The sequence below is a fragment of the Puntigrus tetrazona genome, chromosome 23 (assembly GCF_018831695.1).
Source record: "Puntigrus tetrazona isolate hp1 chromosome 23, ASM1883169v1, whole genome shotgun sequence".
NCBI lineage: Eukaryota > Metazoa > Chordata > Actinopteri > Cypriniformes > Cyprinidae > Puntigrus > Puntigrus tetrazona.
The window spans coordinates 11,880,752-11,902,496 of record NC_056721.1 but is presented as its reverse complement, the minus strand read 5'-3'; the positions used below and the strand labels follow the sequence as shown (position 1 = coordinate 11,902,496).

Here is a 21,745-nt window from a genome sequence, read left to right as displayed (position 1 = left end):
TTACCTTGATAAGTCTAAGAAACTCTGTCCATCTGTGTTGTCCTCTTTCTGCCCTCGTCCAGCGACAGCAGCTTCCTGTGTTTGTTATTAGAGGAGCAGTAAGGGGGCAGCAGCCCATAAACCCCCCTACTGGACAGTGATCCCAAAGCATAGGGCATTCCATTACAAACAGTGAAAAGAGAATGGAAAGAGTGAGGAAAGGGAACGCAAATCGTTCACGGTACAAGAATATGCACGGACATGTTCCTTACATCATTGCATTGCGTCCATCCACAGTGAACTTTTACTGACGAGCTTCACATCGATTTCAGACTTAATATTGTGGTAAAATCACACGTAAAAAAAATATACCAGGACAGCTGTGTTCATTGAGAAAGCGGACGGTCTATCATACTAAAAGATCTGTATGTAATGGAGCGGTTGGGACGCTGTCACCGTTAAACTAAAAGTGACTCTGTACCTTATTTTAAAAATATAATCGGTGCCCTTCAGCATCAGGAAAATGTTTGTCCTTTATCGTCTTCAGAAAATGTACCAGTTTTTGTTCTCAATCCTCCAGCTGTAGTCAGTGAGTGGGTGCTGGCAGTAGAATTAACTAAATGCTGAAATGAATAACATCGCAGGTTGCCAGTGGTAAATAAGAAACAGACCTGAAAAACAGCATCATCGTGAGCTAAGCCGTGCTTTCTATAGCTCGGTATTACATGAATTAAATGAGCATATCCATAAATCATGATGAAGAAAAGTAATACTCTTCATATTAGATTATGCAGCTCTCTACTGTCTAATATTAGGGTGCATTTTAATGCAATCATCGATGTCCCCTTGTCCTGCCTGCAGCTTTCTCTGTGCATCCGAGTCTCTTTAATGCTACAGTAGACTCTCTGCTCAGAAAGTGCTATACTTATGAAGCCACAGCTATGTGCGTCTCCACAACCTCAAACATGGAAGTGAAATACAAGCTACGTTGAGTTAGCTGCTGTTAAAAGGTTCCTCGTCGGTGTTAGAGAGCTGATCAAACTGAAAAAAGACAGGAATATCTAAATAGCTGACAGAATGGGATAATTTAAGTATAAGTGTGACCTTTTGTACGATTTATAAGATTTCTGTTTTGCATTGCGTTGCATTTTTCAACTGGGCAGTCTTTTGCTCTCAGTTTCAAAGAAATTAAGTTTCTCGAGAGATAGGTTTTGACACGCAAAACTAATATTAACACCTAATGATTCATTAGTTCTTGGATGAATTTCATTCACCTTTGGGTGTTACATTCCTCGGAGTTAAACCTGTCTAACAGATAATTATCTGTTCTCACAAAACATCTTCATTGCTTGATACATGCATACAGGTTGTGAAGAAAACTTTCTGCGATTGTTGTGATTATTAATAAAATGAAAACAGTTAAGCCTACTTTTTTGTTGCAGGTATACAGTGTGCAAATGGTTAAATTTTACACGTGACTTTTATTCCATTTCTTTCACCGTTTTCATTCTGCTGAAGGTATAAGCAGAAACAGAAAACACCTGAAGTAGTCTGTCTGGAAAAGCACAAATATAGCAACGTTGATTTGTCATGATTACAGTAACAAGCGAATGGTATTTTGGTTACGGTTGCGATGGTGACATTTTTTGTCAGGGCATCAGTGTAGGAATTTTGAAATCCACTTTCGGAGAAACCGCTTCATTGATTTGATTGCAGTTGAAGGCGTGTAGAAAATCATTAAATCGTGGAACTTCAGCTCTGTCAGACATCGTTTCTTTAACGTGTTGTGCAATAAGCAGCCTACACACACAAGTGAGCGCGCATCAGTGTATAAGAGCGGCCGGTTGGCTGAAGCTGTGGTGCCGATCAACCCGCCCAAACCCCCTTTCCTCCAGCTCTCCGCCTCACTGACAGATACAGGCGGGAGTTAGTTAAGACAGTTAAAACTAGAACACCAAGTCACACCGAAGAGAATATATGTTGCAAAACCCAAATAGCAAACTCGAAAGGTAAATACGGTTGCAGGAGTGTGGAAATATTGCAGCTCAGATTAAGGTAGGCTAGACTTTTTGTTATTTTGCGTTTATTGGTTATTTTGCTTGTCTTTTTCCTTTATTGTTGTTGTTGTTTTTGCCATGTTCATTTGGCTTGCTCTATATTAAGTTTCTGAACTACTTAAGCTTTATTGAGCGTTACATACTCATATAAACAAAGCTTAATGAAACCTCCATAGTTTCTAGATTCATGCACGGGCGAAAATGTTGCTCTCTGTTTATTCAGATGCTCAGACGTGATGAACGAGGTAAAGAGTTAAGATGAACTCCACGAAAGAGTTAAAGAAACACGCAAAATGCAAAGAACATCTGAACTAAAGATATACTTAGAATAAGGTGATATTGCTTTATTGTCTTCACCTGTCTTGATTTTTAGAGGCAATTCCAGTTAATTGTTTAGGGTTGGATATCGATTGAATTTTATCAGAGTCTTATCTATTCCCAGTTTCTATTCCAATGTGGTGTAACGGTGTTTTAGACATTTAGGTATCCCGTGTCACTTTTTGCAAAGCATTTGATTGCTGCTGAAAAGCACGAAGAAAAACTGCACGCGATTAAGAGCTTATGTGCGCTAAATAGAGCTGCTTCCTACAATCCTGGATGAATTAAGACTTTTTAAAACGAAAGTTGTAGTTATTTTAGAATTATTTAGAAAAATATTAGAATGGAAAGAAATTTATGGATGAAAGGATCAGTGACTAATTCAAGTTTTACTTATTTCATGTCTGGATGAAGCAGTGAATGAATCTTTTGATTGAATGATTCAAACACAAATACTTTTCTAACAGGCTCTTTTTGCCACACAAAAACAAGCTAAAAAACACACACACGGAAATTGGTGAGTGGAATTGAAATCGACATTTTACAGGATTATGATTCCTATCCAATTGTTTTAATATTTAATTAAATTTAGTTTTTAACTTTTTAAATCAAACAGAACAAAAAAAAAAAAAAAAACACTTACCTTTCATTATCTAGCATTATCTAGCTATTTTCTATCTACACTGTAAAAAAAAAAAGTAAAAAAGTAAACTTTTGAGTCCTTTCAACAATAGTATTTTAGCTCTTTGTAAAGATACCATGTTTAGCTGATGTAAAAAAAAAACAACAATGTAAATTTATTCATACAATTCAGATTTTTTTATTTTGCTAATAAAAACTTGTCACAGCAATTGAAATAACAGTTAATGTCATTGAGGTAATTTGTATTTTTTACATTTATTTTTGCACTTACAGATCTTTCCATATTCTCTCTCTCTCTCTCTCTCTCTCTCTCTCTCTCCCACATTAGCTTTGATCTGTCCTATCAAAATTAAAAAGAAAAAAAAAAGAAATCACCACATTATTTATTTAGTTAATTTATGAACGACAAACCTTAATGAATAACTTGGTCTAATATGTAGACATCTTTGTCTTTTCTTGTAAAACAACTTGCAAAACTAAAAGTGGCTGAACATACCCTAGTTCTCAAAACTAGAAACACAAACCTCAAGAATGGTGAGAGCCAACAAATAACAAAACAACAACAAAAACGTTTCAATTATTTAAAAATATTTCTAATTTAGAAAAATAATTGACTTTTCTTTGAGAACGCCTTGTACCAGCTCCTTGGCTGACCTATGACTCAATATATATATATGATGCAACGTACGTCATACGTTGTGCGTTTGGTCAGTCAGTCAGTTATTTACGTTATAATTTTAAAACTAGAAATATTTTTGTTACAAAAACTATAAATATGCTTCAGAGGACATGTGATAACCCCTCGAAGGCGTATAGTTTAGTTTTACATCGCGGTACTTGCGGATATATCCAGTTTACAGAGTTTAAAAATTATGGCCTCTATCCACCCGCTTTACCAAGCTTGGAAGAGCCAGGAGACATTTTTAAAAAAGTGACTCCTTTGTCTGAAAGAAGAAAGTCATATACACCTAGGATGGCTTCAGGGTGAGTAAAATATGGGGTAGTATTCATATTTGGGTGAACTATTCCTTTAAGTCAGTAAACAGCAAACCAATAATCCTATAACAGTAACTACATAATCTATCCAATAAAATATAAGTCTGTATATGATCACCATTGCTTTTTGCGTTGATTGCACCATTACCACCTCACCACTTATTTGGGGCATCTCTGTCTTTTTCCATTAATTTTTCCCTTACTTTCTCTTATTCGGTCTATTTGAGAATTCTCTCTTTATACAATTGTGAAATGACTACTGCTTCACACTCAATATATCTGTTTTAACAAGCTGCTCTGTTGATCAGGTCCGCCTTCACTCTTTGTTGTGCCAGTCGCCACATTCACGCAGAGCAGTAATAGACATTGCCAGGCAGAAGCTTTTTTAGGGACCAAAGTTAACAAATTACAGTCAAGCCAGCAGTTAATTCCTGCCAAGCGCAGAGAGCTCAAAACAACCCAATGGTTTGTCAAGAGAGAAAGAGAGAGAAAGTAAGTAGCCTACGCAAGTGTGCATTAAACAGACAAAACTGCTCCGTTTAGATGATTGACTTCATTTGTGAGAAATCTTCATATAATTTTGATTGGTGTTGTCAGACTTTTATTGGCTGTTGAACATTAAAAGCAAGTGTGTCCTCAGACTTCCAATCAGACCACATTTAATGTGTCAAAGCTGTTGTTTTGAAAGAAATTCTTCTTTCTAACTAATGCAACAAACCACAGATTGACTGAGGTCATGTGAGTTCACTGGCTCCCACGGTTAGTGCAGTAACTTCCTCCTCCCAACTTTGGTATGTCAGTTAGAGAAGTGCCATAATTTAGCTCTCGACGTACAGCTTCTCATGATTAAGGCATCTTTGGTCTAAAATCACACTTTAGAATCTAGAGAAAAATATTTAAGTTTTTTTCTTTTCCTCTAAAGTGGCGATTGCCAGGGTTTTTAGTCGTATGTATCCCCACAGCTTCACAATCCAGAAATACTGTGGGTAATAACAGACTCGCTAATGCTGCATTCCTTTACCTCAAAAGTCGGATGTTGGAGCTGAGAATGACGCCACACCGGAGTCGACCGCATTTCAGGACAAAAAACCAAGATGGACTTGTTGGTTGCCATCAGCGGTATAACCACAATGTAATGAAGCTACGAGAATACATTTTGTATGGAAAGAAAATAAAACTAACGGCTTTATTCATACATTGGACACCGTAACGTAACTGTAGCTCAATTTTGGAGAGCATCCACTGGACACACATGAAGCGAGAGCTCTTCTTTGTCGGCTGCATCAGACAGATGAATTGTTGAATAAAGTTATTCTTTTCGTGTGAAAGGTTTATAACATTACGTTTGAGCCACTGATGGCAGATGGACTATTCTGGATATGTCTTCCATACTTTTCTGGACCTTGACGTTGTTTATTACTTGGCAGTTAGTGGGACAGTCACATGCCCCCCCAAAATATCTTAAATTGTGTTCTGAAGACGAACAAAGCTTTTAGGGGTTTGGGGCGACACGGGGTAAGGGATGAAAGGCAAAATTGTCATATTGGGGTGGAGTTACACTTTAAATGCATTACGTACATTATGTGTTTATTCCACAAATAGAAAAACCTGCCAACATGGTTGCACTAAAACACGAAATCAGCAGAATGAATGGGTCATTAACTCAGCAGTCACTTTCTGTCACTGTTTAATGATGTAACCTGCAGGAAGAGAGTCACCGACACATCCCCAGCACTAATGTACTGTCAGCCCGTATAAAACACAGACAAGTGATACGAACAGTGAAAACCCTAAAGCTGCTGATTTGTGTATTAGCAGTTTTGCCATGTCATGTGCACAATTAATGTAACATGAATCAGCCATTTAACTGTATGGTGAATCTTTTTTGGGGTGTTCTGCTTTTAGATGACGGGGCAATGAAGATTGACAGGAAAGTGTTGAGTGGAAAGGGGTTAGTGAGACTGGCAAGATTCAAAACCCTTGTCAGATGGAGGGACAACCATTAAATAATCTGAATGCAGAGGATTAGTGCAATGATAATGCTAATATTTAACCATTTAAAAACCATCCCACTTTATTCTTCAAATATCCCTTTTCTTTATCAGATCTATAGAAGCTGTTTCTTAACCATCTAATGATGTTAATTTGACATTGATAAACTCAATCAGTTTTACTGGACGTCTTTAAAGTACATTCATTGGTTTTTGGCCATAACATAAAAATAAACTGAAATTCTGAAAAACACAAGAAACTAATTGAGAAAATTGATTGTGATTGATTATGACAGTAGACTTTAATTAGGTCAGAGGCCGTATTGAATTTAGTGAGGATGAAATGGAGGCTGTGAGGGATAGATTAGTCATTACAATGGCCTGAACTTCATAAAGGCCCTAGATCCTTTTTTGTTTGTTTTGAGAAAGATGTTTTGTTAGGAGAACAGGCGGTTAGTGTGCTGTTAAACACCAGTACAAGTCACTGGACACAATGTACTTCTGTTCCTCACAGCCTGATTTTTATTCCTGTCAAAAACTGACTATACTGCTCTACTAAGGTCTTTTAAATTTTAGTATCCCTTATAGTTTTAACAAAGCCAGTTAAACCTTTTTTACTGATATATGCCTCATTATGCAACTTTTTTTTTCATCCTGTAAGGAGGTCAGGGGCAGATTTTGATGTAGCACTTCATATTTCTGCACTCCTCTGATATCTCTTGTCTCATTTATAGATTATGGTTCATTGTACAACTCAATGGCAGACTTGCCATAGCTTTTAGCTTTTCAGGCATAACTCTATGAATGACTGTTAAAGACGTAGAAATCAGACGCAAACACACGGCCCACAGTGTGCAGGGAAATTCCCTTTTTGGCTAATGTGTTAGTCTTGTCTTTTATTATTATTATTACAGTAATCATAGGAAACATGCTGCAGTGTTCAGAGGGATCTCTGTGTGGGCACTGCTCAGTCTCTGTCATTTCAGGAGAGGCGTCTGCTGTGCGCTCTATTATTAAAATCTGACATTTAGTTCATTACCGTCTGTCTTTTTCAGAAACACCAGACTAGGTGGAGATTTAGAATTTAATTGTTTTAATAAAGATACATGTATCGATGCTCAAAATCTAAACATCAAAGAACATTATTAAGTTTATTAGACAAAAAGAAGAAGAAAAAAGTGACCTCAACAGAAATCAAGCTTTATTCTTCCAGTGTTTAAAGATATATGATCACACTATGAGTTATTCCCCCAGTATAAGACACCTTAAATTGATCAACAGTGACATCAAAAACATCTGGAATGTCACAAAAGATTTTGATTTCTAATGAGGTCCTTTTGAACTTTCTATATAACTAAGAACTTGTCTCAAAGTATCATTTTTTCAGCATTGATAATACGAGATGTTTCTGGAGCATAAAATCAGGATGATTTCTGAAGGATCGTGTGACACTGAAGACTTGATGCTGAAAATTCAGCTTTACCATCACAGGAATAAATTACAATTTAAAAAGTAATCAGAAAACCCCCCACGACATTTAACAATATTGTTTATTGTACTTTTAATCAAATAAACAAAACCCCTTATGAAAAAGAGTGTCCAGCTTGTTTAAAAAAAACTTTGGTGTGACCACTAAAATATAGAGCTTTGTACTTCTGGTCCAACTGGAGCAGCAGAAAACAGCTGGTGTTTATACAGACATGCAGTACATCTTCTTACAGCGCTTTCACTTTCACCTTGCTTTTGCCATCAGCTGCTACTCTCTGCTCTCTACCTCCACTCTCTCCTAATTTCTCTCACATGTTCATGTGAATTTAAGACTGACATTTTGAATGATAGAAATAGCTGTCTGCGTTCCTTGTTGAGGAGTATGTGCTGTTAAATTAGCAGCAGAAGCAGTTGTTATGTCTAGGCCATACCATTCCTCAAGTCACCGTTCTGGAGAGGACTGTGCCTTTAGACTGGAGTGATAAGTGCTGTGAGTTTTGGATTGTCCACTGATGTTTTTGGCTAAGGCCGTGGGATAAGATTATCTTTGTTTCAGCTAAAGTTTGTGTTTTTCTTTGTCAAAGGCATCAGATGTATGTGGCTCTTGCTTATCGGCTGCTTTCATGCAGTCACTGTTTGGAATCATAAGTATATTTACTAACAGGCCTGTCTCAGATCTTTAGTATGTTAATCTCATTCAATTATTAAAAGTCATAGTTATGGCTCTGGTTCGTTTCGAATCAGACTTTGAATCAAAATGACTCTTCACTGATACAGTCAGTTTAATCAGTAATGACTCTGAACTAATCAATTAACTAAGTGATTCACTCTCTAATGAATTTGAGGCTGTTTTGTCAATCATTGCTCATTATAAACAAGCAGTTCTTAAAGGGGAGATCAGATATAACTTTCATATTTTTTTTCCTCTTTTTTTTTATGATATTTTTTCATTTAGTTCTGGCATGTCTGCCTGCTCAGAAAACACTAACACAACACGCAGCTGGTTTGTTATGGGCAGTAGCTCATTATCATTTTAAGAGACATGCAATTAAATGGCTTACTGTAAACATAGCTGTTTTTTACAAGGTTAAAAGAGTGTTGTTTTACACAAGCTTTAAGGAATTGTAGCCAAAGTATGTCATATATTTTTCATGGAAACTTTACAATCAGCTTGTGGATAATGGGCATCTGATGTCCCCTTTAAGAGTTATTTGTTAGCGAATCACATCCCCGTCTAACAGGTAACATTCTCAGAACCTCGGCTAAACATTCAGACAAGCTTCTCTTAAAGGTGTAAACAAACATTCTTCCAGTAACGTTGACAGACTGTTAGGTCTTTGTTATCATGCCTATAATAATGTTCTCAAAAAAGCACAAAAGGTAATTTATGCATCATGCATGGAATTTTTTTTTTTTTTCTGAAGCCTTTTAGTTGCAGATTCATCTAACATTTTATAAATGTTACTACTTTGTTCAGAGTGCTCAGAGAACTTTCAAAATGTTTACAATATAAAATGAAACTCTTCCTTAATTTTTGCATAAAATGTTTTTAAAGCATAAAAACAGGATGTTCTAAATGTTAAGAAAACACTTTAAAATAACATTTTTATAGCTCAATAGAAACATTTCCAAAACATTCTTATAATATATTGTTTTTAGTTGGGACAGCTTATGCAGTGTTTATTGTTAAGTGGCGCTTTGGCAGCTTACACAAAACTCTGGCATACAACTTGAGGAAATAGATACATTTTTCCCAATTAGACTGTAATCAAGCTAAGACACTTTCTGTTGCTTTTGTGGCAATATTATTTGCAGTATGCTGGCCTGCATAACTGTATTCAGCACTACAGCACAATTGTATTCTGCTGATGTGAGAATATAACTTTTGAGATCCCACTCAAGACACCATGTTTGTTGAGCAGTTTGTAATTAAACAGTTTTTGCTTGGAACAGCATTTTATCCCATAAAAACGACACATATACTTACCCGCATTATGATGCATGTGCTCTTAAATAACTCATATAGTTTTCAAACTCTTCCGTGAAGAGCAGGATGCAAGGACTTGTGTGTAATTGTGCCTCGGCCCTCTCCTCGCATTCCACTGGCCAGTCTAAACCAGACCTTTTTTGGAGAGCGTGGTATAATTTAGCTGCTATTTTTACAAACGGGTACATTTTCTTCCTTGTTTGCTTTTATTCCAGGTCGCTTTCCCACGTGTTTGACTTTAAAGTGAAAGATGGGCAGAAGATATGAGAGGAACACACATAGATGTTGGCATGTCAGGATGAAGAATGGGATTCCACTGGATACTTTAGGCTTTAATGCCTACCTTGGATGAACTGATATTTAGCAAATGTTTGGATCAGCGACATATGGTCAGCTCTGGGAACTGTCAGGCACCGTGACAAATTTTTAATGTAAATGTCTGTTTGTAGTCATTTCAGAGATCTTTCTGTTGCCTCAGACCTTGACAACAAGCGTGAATGTTCACAGAAGATGATTGAGGAGTAGCCAAGGGGAACGGCAAAAGTATCCATGCTCATTACTCAGTTAATGACACAGACGCTGTGTGAGATGGGAGACATAAAGGACTCAACGGACACATTTACATGAGCAGCGTTTGTGTGAGATCCCTCTAAGCTTAATGGAAGTCTTTACTGTGAGTTTGCTATGCATAAATAGGAACTGAGGCTAGATTTTTTGACCTACAGGTGTCCCTCAATTCATTTTTCATCTTTGAAGGACAAATGTTATAGCAGATATTATCTAACATAAAAATAAACAGTTTACGGGATGTCTTCTTGGATGCATAAAATAGAAAATAAGTATTATTATATTATATTTTATCATATTATATTAATGGTTTTACAGCAGACATAACCATATATGTGACCCTGGGCCACAAAACCAGTCACCAGTTACCTGAAAACTGACTAAGTAAGCTTAGGACAATAGAACAGGACAATATTTGGCCGAGATAACTATTTGAAAATCTAGAATCAATTTTGGCATAAAAGAAAAGTCTTAATAGTGGTTTTGTGGTCCAGGGTTACAAATTATATCATGTTTTAATCTTACTCTCCTATTTGTATATATTAGTATTTCTCTTATACTTGAGGACAATCAAAAAATACAGGAAAAAAGGAAACTTAAATGACCTTATGGAGTTACTTTTGTGTAAAAATATTTTTATATAGTGCCAAATATTCAGCAATTGAGACCGTTTGATTGAGTATCTGGGATTTTTAATGTTTTTCTTACCTTTTCAATCGTCACTTCCTGACTTGTTTAGGGAATGTATTTGAATGCGGCTGTAAATTGTGACGGGAAGACACTGAGTTTCTCTCTTGGGAAACATGGCATTCTCTGACATCTGGCTCCTCTCGCTCATCCACATGTGTTTCTTCCCAGCATGTATAGGGAATACTATGGATTAAAGTGTTGCGACTCACTTGTGAAGACAATCATCTATGATGGCAGTGAGATTTACTGAAATGCTTTTCCCAGCTGGTTGGATTTAAAGGATAATTGCAATGTTATGTTGTTTGAGATATCGCATTTAGTGAGGTAGTAGAGTGTGCATGATTCTGGGTTAAAGTTGAGGGTGCAGGTTGACTTTAGGGTGTTGATTTGGGTTTAGAACAGGTGTTGGCTTTAATTTTAGGCCTCGGTTAGATCAGGTTCAACACACGGGCCAAGGTTAAGTCAGGAGCTGACAGGTGCGGGGCTTTTGGCTGAAAAGGGTTTGTGGTTTAGGTTATAGGCCCGTGTTTAGGGTGTCAGCGTGGCCCCCTGGTGGGTTCTGCAGACCCCAGATCCTTAACCACATCTTAGCCCCAAAATGTCTGGTGACATCACAGGTCTCAGCTGGAAGACATTGAGAAATGACATCATGAGTGGCTCCCCACCCTTTTAGTCACAGACACAAACAGGGACTGTCAGAAATATCCCCTCCCACCTCCTTCCTGTCTAATGAATGGCTTGTTTTAAGATATGTTTTAAGAAGGTCAGTTTGAGTTTTTCCACCACCACACACCGTCTGACCAAAGCTGTCCTGCAGACAGACTCACCGCTTGTCTCTTTAGTTTCCCCTTCGCTTATTTTTTTTTTTAAATGTAAGCAAATGATACTAAAAGATGAACTGAAATGTTTTTTTTTAACATAAACAAACTTTGAGTAATAGTACATTTGAGCAGGATTTGAACATTTGAAATATGCATGTCAAAACTTCTAGTGCTTCTCAGGGAGTGCCTGTCCAGTGCTGAATGATGTATTCATATTCAGATGGCAATGTTACAATATTCTCCAAAACCCCCAAATAACAACCTAGTTCCATCCTGTTCCTTTGATGTACGTGAAATCTGTTTTAATTATTATAAACAGAACTGAGGAAATGGGTTGTGGGCTGAACTTGAGGGAGGATATAGAGTCTTATTAACATTGATCTTTGCATAATTAATACATTCAGTTCCAAACAAAGTAAAGGCTCTCTCTGTGTGTGTGTGTGTGTGAAAGTTTCCAACAATCACACTCAGAACAAAATGCATACAGTTAAATATAAAAACAATGAAACAAGCAATGATTAATCTCTTTTTGTCTCTCCTTCACCCAGGTCTGTGTGTGTGAGTCTCTGTATCTCTGCGATGTTCCCCTGTCACTCTCTCCTGCTTCTGCTGCTCAATGTCTGCAGCCTGACTGCTCCCTCATTGGCTCTGCCTTTTGAGCAGAGAGGATTCTGGGACTTTGCTATGGATGGAGAAATGGGAGATTTGACGACCGTAATGATGAGAGATGAAGAAGGTTCTGCTGTGGAGGAGCTGCCGCCGGATGTGTTTTCATGTCCCTTTGGCTGCCATTGTCAGCTCCATGTGGTGCAGTGCTCAGACCTGAGTGAGTATCTATCTATCTATCTATCTATCTATCTATCTATCTATCTATCTATCTATCTATCTATGTGTCTATAACATTAATGACAGTGAAATTACATGGTTAGAATCCCATTGAGAAAGATTTTCCCAGCTGATGATCGATACTAACTTTGACAGCCAATCAGAATCCTTGAAAATTTAAAGTGGTAGACAACAAACCAGCATCACAGGGTTATAATAGAAGGAAGGATATTGTGTGTTGGTGTGGGTGCTAATATAGTCAGTCTTACAGTTATCTTATATATAATATACTATTGCTCTATGGGATTATAGTAATAAACCTCACTGTACAACAAATCATCAATTCTTGAAACTGTTTCAGTTGGGTATTACAAGCATCTTATAGAGACTGTTTGACAGCCCTCATCCAAACAGGCAAAAACTTGGAAAATTAAAAATGTATTTTTTTCATTGAGCTTTAAGAGCGGGTCTGTGTTGTTTTTCTGACACACCACAAGATGTTTTACAGGAAGACAGTGAAGATAGACAGGGAAAGTGAGCAGGAATGTTAGAGGGAGAAAGAAAAGTGATGAATATCTGGAAGATTGTGATGAGTGTTTGTTTCAGAAGGCCGGAAATAGTCCTGGTTTATATCTTGTGAGCAGTACATCTACAAAAGTGGTAATTTAGGTCTAAAATACATATTTTTAAACAATTTTTTTAACCTGTTTACTCTCAGCATGTAGCAGCTTTTTGTTGTTCAAATGAATTTTATAGTTTTCCAAGATCACTCACTTCACAAATTCAAATACTTAAACTGCGGATGGACAAACATATGTACAAGAATCACATAAACACAAAACAAACAAACAAATACCCATGAAGCAGTGATGGAGCTTGACTTTTCAGTACGTGGGACATGAGAAGGCCTGGGTTAGATGCAGGCTCTAAAAATTGGATAAAACTTTATATTTCTACAAAATATAGTTAGTTTGTGTATTTTTTCTGCATGGCACTAACAACATGCATTGAAGCGCCGCTGTAACACTATAGTCATACTTATGGATTCAGAGCTCTTTCATTCTCCTGCCAAGTTTGCTTAAGTTATGATCCTCATAGAACATTTACAGCCATAGAACTGACAGAAGCAACAAGAACTTCGGAATTTGGAGTTATTATTATTTTAATTATATGTATTCCTTTTTAGTTTGTGCGTGTCTGACTGTGTTTGCATATGTGCATGATTGCTTTATGCCATGTGTTTTGGTCTTTGTGAGTGTTTTTGTTTTTGCAAAATGTCACTGCATCTTTGTTTATGCTTGTGGATTTGATATAAAAATCGAAAAATACAGCCTTTGCTTTAGGCGGTTCTTTCTATGCTTCCTCCCACTGTGATGAAGGTTTGCTTGTAATACATTGATCCATCCACTGCGCTCTTTTATTTTCTTTCGTATCTGGAAGTTATTCTGCCATGTAGGCTGTAATTGAATTGATGGCGATGCTTATTAATAACAGATGTTCATAATTGTGTATATATTTAGGTGGTTATGTGCCTTCATAAAATATGTTCCTACTAGGGGGTGTAGATGTGTGCAGAGCTGTGGTTGGGGTCTGCGATGTGCTGTGCTTTGGGGTTTGGCATTGTGTTTGTCAGCGGTCGACTGGTTAAAATCACTGAGCACTTGTTATTTTGAGTGGCAGGTGGGCAGATGGCTTGGAAGATCTATTGTGAAATGACAACTGGACTTGAGCTTTTAGTATATTGGCTCGAACTTTGGATCATTTCTTTTGTTTTGTGTACAAGATTGAAATTCTTAGAAATTAAGCCCCTGCATGATTTTCTGCTATTGTAATACAATATTTTATCACCCTTAGACCCGAAAACAGTTCTGTGCTTGATTATAAACTCTAGTATTCCATATACTATTTGCATAAAATTACAAAGCAAATGAATGCAAGGACTGCATCGTTTGTTTAAAAATACATAATTTTTTTTTTTAAGAAATAGAAAGTTCACAATAGCATACAATTTACATACTGTAAAAGTCTTTTTGTGACATAAAATATTAATATACCAGTCACTTTTGATTAATTCAATCCATCCTGTGCTGAATAAAAGTAATAATTTCCTTTAAAAATGTACTATGAACGTTCTGCTTACCGTGTGCTACACTGTATAAGACTCATATCACAGCATGCTCATATATTCCCTATAAAAAGTATGCTGCACTTGGCATTAGTTTGTGTTCAGTTTACATTGTTAATGTAAATCGCCGCAGGTTCACTTGGCATTTGCAAAAATGTAAATTCCAAGAAATAAAAGCTAATATGAAGATGGCAGTTCCCTAGATTTTAATAAGGAGCATATTAAACACTACGACACACAGAAACACAAAAGTCTTTTCTGTGAAAACGCTAAGTTGATTAAGGTATCCGGAAGATATTTTTTCTCTAAAGAAAAACAAGTCACAATGATTTTCTCTGCTAATTGACAGCAGGCCACATATTCTGTCTGCAGAGATTTAGTTTTTATTATTTAATCCAAAATATATCAATACAATTGTTTGATAAGCTTTATATGTCAGTGATTTCACTTTTCAAGGCGGCTTGGTCTTGGTTCTCAAGAACATTATAAATGGCTGGAAGGCAACAGAGGTTGAACCCAGCCTAGTATAAATGATTAGGCTCTGCTGGAAATCATCATGAATCATTGGCCTGAATTAGAATCTTGGACACTTTACTGTTAAAACAGACACAATGCTGCATGGGCGCTTTGATGTGGTTCTGCTGGAGTTTACATATAGTTTTGTGATGTGGTTCATGTGTGGCGAAAGAACCCAAATGATTTTTAAAGTGCACGTTTAAAAAGTTGGCAGAACATCCTCGGGGCCCTCGCCTCTTATATAAAGATAAACTAATGCAAAGCTGACACAGAATTAAATGTCAAATAAGCACTCATTTGGCCACAATGACTGTTTTATATCTAACTAAATGTCTTGTCAAAGACATGCTGTAATTGTTACGATCTTCGGTTGTATTCACTATTTTAATTGCGTTATTTTGATGTTGAGTAAGAAGTCCTGTCATGGGGAAATCCAGAACAGATGGTGAGCTGATGGCCTCTGTACAGGCATTTGTATACAGGTCTGTGTGCTCTACATCCTACAAGCTTTAAATTAGCTGTAAACATTATGTCTTCATATGTTTAGGTTTGATCGCAGTGCCCAAGGAAATTCCCAGAGACACCAAACTCCTGGACCTGCAGAACAACCGCATCACAGAACTGAAGGAGAATGACTTCAAAGGACTTTCTAACCTCTATGTAAGGCACTGATGGTGGCCGAAGAAATGAGAACTAGAGAGGGTGAAGGTCACTCAATAAATTCTACTCCTCATTATAGGGAGAGTTCACCCAATTATTCCATTAATTACTCATCCCAATATCATTTGAAATCTGTAAAACCTTTGTTCAGCTTCAGAACACATATATCTGATGGAATCCAATGAAATCTTTCTGACCTTGCATAGACTGTAACACAGCTACCATGTTCAAGACACAGAAACGTAGCAAAGAATAGATGAGGGTGAGTAAGTAGTGACAGTATTTACATTTTTGGGTGAAATAATAAGTGAGAAAAATAAATGTAGAAGAGGCTGAATGTAAAATGCAGTTAATGATTCTGTAAATTTATTGATGGTTCACTGATCCAGTCTCACAGCTTGATTTTTATTTCTTTATTTGTCGTTGGCTGATGCAGCCCATCTATATTAGCTAAATACGTTTTAATTTAATTTAATGCTGTAGACTCAGATGTACATTTAGATTGATTATTTACATATTAGCATTAATATTTAATATTTTTATTTTATATATTTTACGGAAGAAACAACAAAACTAGCATGTTTTGGCTAACTCTTGAAAAATTGCTTTGTCGTTTGCAACATACATTACTTTACGTTTGGCTTTAAGCCTGACAGGATGTTCAAACAGTTCAAGTCTCTGAAGAAGAATGCTCCTGTAGTTCTGGAAACACACACCGGTGCCAAACTGAATGTTTTAGTTCCCTTCTTAGAACTCATATTATCCCCAGTATTTATCCCCAATATTTACTCAGCCTCTCTCACCAAACACAATATTTAACATGGCCTGTAAAAGAAGAAGAAGAAGAAAAAAAGAACAAGACATTAAGTTATAACATCATTTATAAGTCATTTGATTTTGTGTACATTTTTAATGCTCATGCTCAAGCTATTATTAATCATGTCTCCATGACTTTGCTAATGTCTTCCTGTCTCCCGCCAGGCTCTGTCACTGGTCAACAACAAGATCTCCAAAGTCCACCCGCGAACCTTCGCACCCCTCCTACACTTAAAAAAGCTGTATTTTTCCCATAACCTCCTGACAGTGGTACCCAAAAACCTTCCCCCATCCCTGGTAGAGCTGCGCATTCATGACAACCGTATTAAGAAGGTTGCAGAAGGAACGTTCTCTGGTCTGGGCAGCATGAACTGCATTGGTTTGTATGCGCGCTCGCCATTATGTGGTATAGAGGTTACAGTCTGACCAAACCATTTCCTTTTTTAGATGGAGCCTGCTGGTTTTTGTGATGGGATATTCTGTCTGATGTTGAATGCTTCTTATAGAGATGGGCGGAAACCCTATTCAGAACAGCGGCTTTGAGCCTGGTGCTTTCAAAGGCCTGAAACTCAACTACCTGCGCATCTCTGAGTCCAAACTCACTGGAATACCAAAAGGTGATTATATAGAATAATCACAAAAGTCATCAAACAGTGACCGTATTTATTTTCACAAAGAACGTTTTGATAATTACTTGAATGAGCATTAGGAATATCTTTGGACATAAATCACAATTTTAGTTAATAATAGTTTTAATGTAGTGTTAAGAGCTGAGATGTGGAGCTAATGATGATGTTCCTTTCCTTCCAGACCTCCCTGACAGTCTTCATGAGCTCCACTTGGACAATAACCAGATCCAGGCCATTGAACTAGAGGACCTGAGCCGCTATAAACACCTGTACAGGTGAAGCTACTCATGATTCTCCTGCAGTCCAACACACAACATGGCTTTCCCAGCCTCTGGGCTCTCTATAAAGCAACAGCGCCACCTGGTGTATGACATTTTAATGATGTGGTGGAAAAAAAACTAAAAGTTTACTGTAAGTTTAGTTTAGTAGAAACAAAATCTTTTATAAAAAATACAGTTGAACCTGTTAGCGGCCATATGTGATTATAGCCTGTGATTGTCATCTTATACTCAATATAAATATATTATTCTTGGAAATCTCTTTATTTTTCTTGAAGACAGCTGCATTTATTTCACTCAAAGTTAAGGATTATGCTTTAAATGTCAGAAAAATCCCAATTGGCAACTTAATTTGTGTAATCTCAAAAGTGTCGTTACCTAAAACTACTGTGCTGACAATCTTTTTTTTTTTTTTTTTTTTTTATAACTTAAGAAAATGGATGTTTGCTAAAAAGTGAAGGTGTTTTGTTGTTTCTGTTTCTTTTTTTTAATCAATTCTAGATTGTCTGACTTGAGTTGAAACTTAAGACTTGAGTCTTTAAGTTGAAACTTGAACTCGGACTGGAATTATGAATGAATTCAGACACACTTTTGCAGACTTGTGCTCGAAATTGACACATAAAAGATAAAAAATAAGTAACAACATAAGAATAAGAAAACAAGACATTATTAACAAGACATAAGACATCTCCCACCAAAAGTCGGTTGCTTAAATGTCTTGAGTGGTATTGTCTGATGTAACACAAACGTAGCACATGTAATACAACCTAACTCCAGCTGGTCTGAAATCACAATAATAAAGTTAGTCAAGGGTTAGTTCACCCAAAAATGAACTAATTTACACATTGCATACTGTTTTATAATGTACTACAATACTGAGGTATTGTACTGCCACTATTTGCAAGAATTAGTAAAAATAGCAGAAAATTCTGATATTTTAACAGAAATTGAATCTATAGCTATTTGCACTGGGAAAATAGCATCTGTCGCTGAGAAATTATGCTACTTTCACTTTCTACTTTGATTAGCTGCTACCTATAAAAAAAATGGTTCTGGCCCTTTCCAAGCCTTTCAATGGGGGGATAAGCTTGTTGTAAACAGTTCAGAAGATGTGAAATAAAGTGCTCATATCCAATAAAAATGTCCCTCACACAACTCTGGGAACTTCCGTTGCGAATCCATGCATTTTTGTAAAATAAATATCCATGTTTGAAATGTAATAAACACTTTTTTCAGTTCTGCTGACTGTCGTACACGGAAGCAGTCCCGGCAGACGACGTACGAAGCTGGTGTTGCGTGATTAGTGACGAGGACGAAGAGAGAATAAAACAAAGCGCTGGTCACAAATTAGAAGCACAAAACAAGGATTTGTAAAGATAAATGTAGGAGGATTTCACGTGTGCATCTACACATATTTCGTGTACCACAGTCAGTGGAAGTGAGAAAAAGGTGTTTATTACATTTCAAATATGAATATTTATCTTGGACAATCAATGGAGAATTTTTCATATAGCAATATTTAATATAACAATTTGTAAGATAACTCCAGCTGGATTCATCTGAAAAAAGAAAGTCACATACCCACAATGGCTTATTTCATTGCCAGCAAGTACTGCAGCTCTTTCCAATCTTGTTTAATATCGTTGGTGTTATTTATTCATTATTGCATTTCATACACGATTTGCATGTTACAGTACATGGGATGAAAACAAAACCAAAAAATAATAATTATTCATCAATAAAGTAAACCTTTTAAAAAAACCAAAATAACAGTGAAATAGTAACTCTGATACCGAACTCATGCAAATATCATTTTGCAAAAACACCCTGCATGTTCTGGGTTTTTTTTAATAGTGCAGCTTGTCCTGCCGGGCTGCAGTTGACCCAGTGCCTGTTCACAGTGTTTCCAGTCTATTGTGTTTCCACCTCACTAGATGCCTGTCACAATGTGTGCAGCCCATCTATTGTCTGTTGCTTATTCACTGTTGTGCTTGCGCTCGCTTGCCAGATTGGGTCTGGGTTTCAACCACATCCGGATGATTGAGAACGGCAGCCTATCATACGTCCCTAATCTCAGGGAGCTGCATTTGGAAAACAACCGGCTGACCCGCGTCCCCATGGGTATGCCAGACATGAAGTACCTGCAGGTGCGAGATGTCAAACATGAAATAAACCTGCCCAATTCACACATGCACGATTATTGATTTTTGCTTCGTTTTTCAGGTGCTCTACCTTCATTCCAACAACATAAGTCGAGTGGATGTTAATGACTTCTGCCCTCGGGGTTTCGGCATGAAGAGGAGCTTCTATAATGGCATTAGCCTCTATGGCAACCCGGTTAACTACTGGGAGGTGCAGCCCGCCACCTTTCGCTGCGTTGGAGACCGACTGGCCATTCAATTCGGAAACTATAAGAAGTAGAGAATGGATGAAAAGAGAGATCTGGGGACAAATAACAATGCTGGAATTAAAACAGAACAGAAAAAACTTGGAGAAAGTGGGCCAAAATGGTGTCAACAAACAGTATTTGCGAATCATTTTTATTATGCATCTTTGGATATATTCGTTTATGAAGCCTAAAGGTTGACACCAAGTATGTTAACTATACTGATAAAGATAGCACAGTCCACACCGCGACTATAACAATACGGTTTGTTGGAATAACTATCAGGCTGATTTTATTCAACTGGTGAATGATAAAAACATAACAGCCAATCAGAATCCACATTTTAAAGAGCTCAAGTATTTAAAGGGGCAGACGGCAAAACTGCTGCAGGTTTATAATGAACAGAACGTAACCATCTGTGAATGTTAATATAATTATCGTTATCTTTATAGTTATCATACTTGATAAGAACAGCAATAAAAATAAGTAATAAGTTTAAATTTAAACTCGCACAACTGGCTCAAAACCATTGTTTTACAGTAAAGTCTTAACATTATCAATTCACTTTTTAAGGGCTCTTTGTTTTCTCGACACTTTTATAATAATATTGATATGTACTGTTATATTGTGATTATTTTATATTAGTTAATGTTGTTTTTTAACAGTGAAGTTTGGATGGGATGTTGAAATAGAAAGGTTAAATCTAGATGTTAAATCATGGTGCTTATAATAATCTGTGTTGTTTGTAAAAAAAAATTGTAGCTTGCTTTTTTTCTCCTTTTTTACCTTGCTTCCTTGCTTCAGGGGTCTTATTGTTGTGGGAGTACTTTTAGGGCAATGGATTCAAATTTCATTCAGCCGTATGCTTCATGCTCTTACCCAGCCCTTTTGGGTTAGAGGCTGATTCAGAAAAGGATTGTAATGCTATGTTGTTTTGCACAGTTTCTTTATGAATTTCAAATCTTTTCTTTGTAGCGTATTGTTTTTCTCATGTTTTCTTTGGCAGTGACCCTGCATGCATTTAGGCTAGTGTGCCGCACACTACTGCATGTCCCAATAAAAATATGTCTTCAGGAGCAGACGTGGCGTACCATCGTGGTTTGAAAGCTGTGACTAATAAAACTTGAGTTAACACGAGTTTGATGAGTTCAGTGAAATAAAACATTTGCAGTGCTCTCTTTGTTAAACAAGAATGTCTCCTCTTTTTTTTTTTTCAATAAAGCCAAATATTGATTGATAGCATTATCGAGCACATTGTCAGTGGGTCACTCTACTTGATGCAAACTTTACAAAATTACAGATTTTATGCACGACAAAAATAAAACCTACAATTAATAAAACGTTGTGGGAGATGTATTTTTGTTACCTGCTTGACTGCACTGTGTCAATAGTATGGGGTTGGGCTGGGCCCATTATTTCCAGGAAAATCTGACTGCTTAAGCATGCCAAAACATTTTTGACAATGCTATGCTTCCAACTTTGTGGGAAAGGTTTGGGAAAAGCCCTTTTCTATTCCAGGATAACTGTGACCCAGTGCAAAAAGCAAGGGCCTTGATTTCATAAATCTGTATCTTTGCAATCTAAAGCCGCACTTGACCATTTAAATACATTTAATCTCAGGATTTGTTGGCCAACATGACACTGAAAACAGTGCTTACTCCATATCCATATTTTTCAGTGGTAACGTTTTGTAAATCGTTTTATCAAAAGTCTAAAGTACTGTTTCGGTACCCACATCTCTTCATTAATTAAAATAATAGTGCAAAAAAAAAAAAAAAAAGGAAAAATCCAAAGTCCAAATAACTGTCCAAATAAAAAAGCTGATATTTTTATTAATTACAATAATTTGTAGGGCTATCTAAAAGAACTGCTCTATTATAGAGGTTATGAAAAATTGTCAAGAACATTTTTTGTTCATTTTCTCTGCTGCTTTGTAGCCGTTTGAGTAGAATCGCTTTACACCTTACAACTTTT

General features: G+C 36.7%; 1 protein-coding gene across 2 annotated transcripts; it reads left to right on the top strand.

Annotated features, from left to right (window-relative positions):
• Nucleotides 1-1,853: 1,853 nt before the first annotated feature.
• bgnb (biglycan b) lies at nucleotides 1,854-21,111 on the top strand. Of its 2 annotated transcripts, none has more exons than XM_043224343.1 (8): nucleotides 1,854-2,034; nucleotides 12,085-12,362; nucleotides 15,550-15,662; nucleotides 16,644-16,857; nucleotides 16,985-17,095; nucleotides 17,289-17,382; nucleotides 19,394-19,532; nucleotides 19,609-21,111. In XM_043224343.1, the coding sequence occupies exons 2-8, from the start codon at nucleotides 12,116-12,118 to the stop codon at nucleotides 19,804-19,806; spliced, it is 1,116 nt and encodes a 371-aa protein (XP_043080278.1). In that variant the 5' UTR covers nucleotides 1,854-2,034; nucleotides 12,085-12,115; the 3' UTR covers nucleotides 19,807-21,111. The 2 variants fall into 2 exon arrangements, with proteins under 2 accessions (XP_043080278.1, XP_043080279.1); XM_043224344.1 differs by lacking the exon at nucleotides 1,854-2,034 and adding an exon at nucleotides 9,711-10,131.
• The last annotated feature ends 634 nt before the right edge of the window (nucleotides 21,112-21,745 follow it).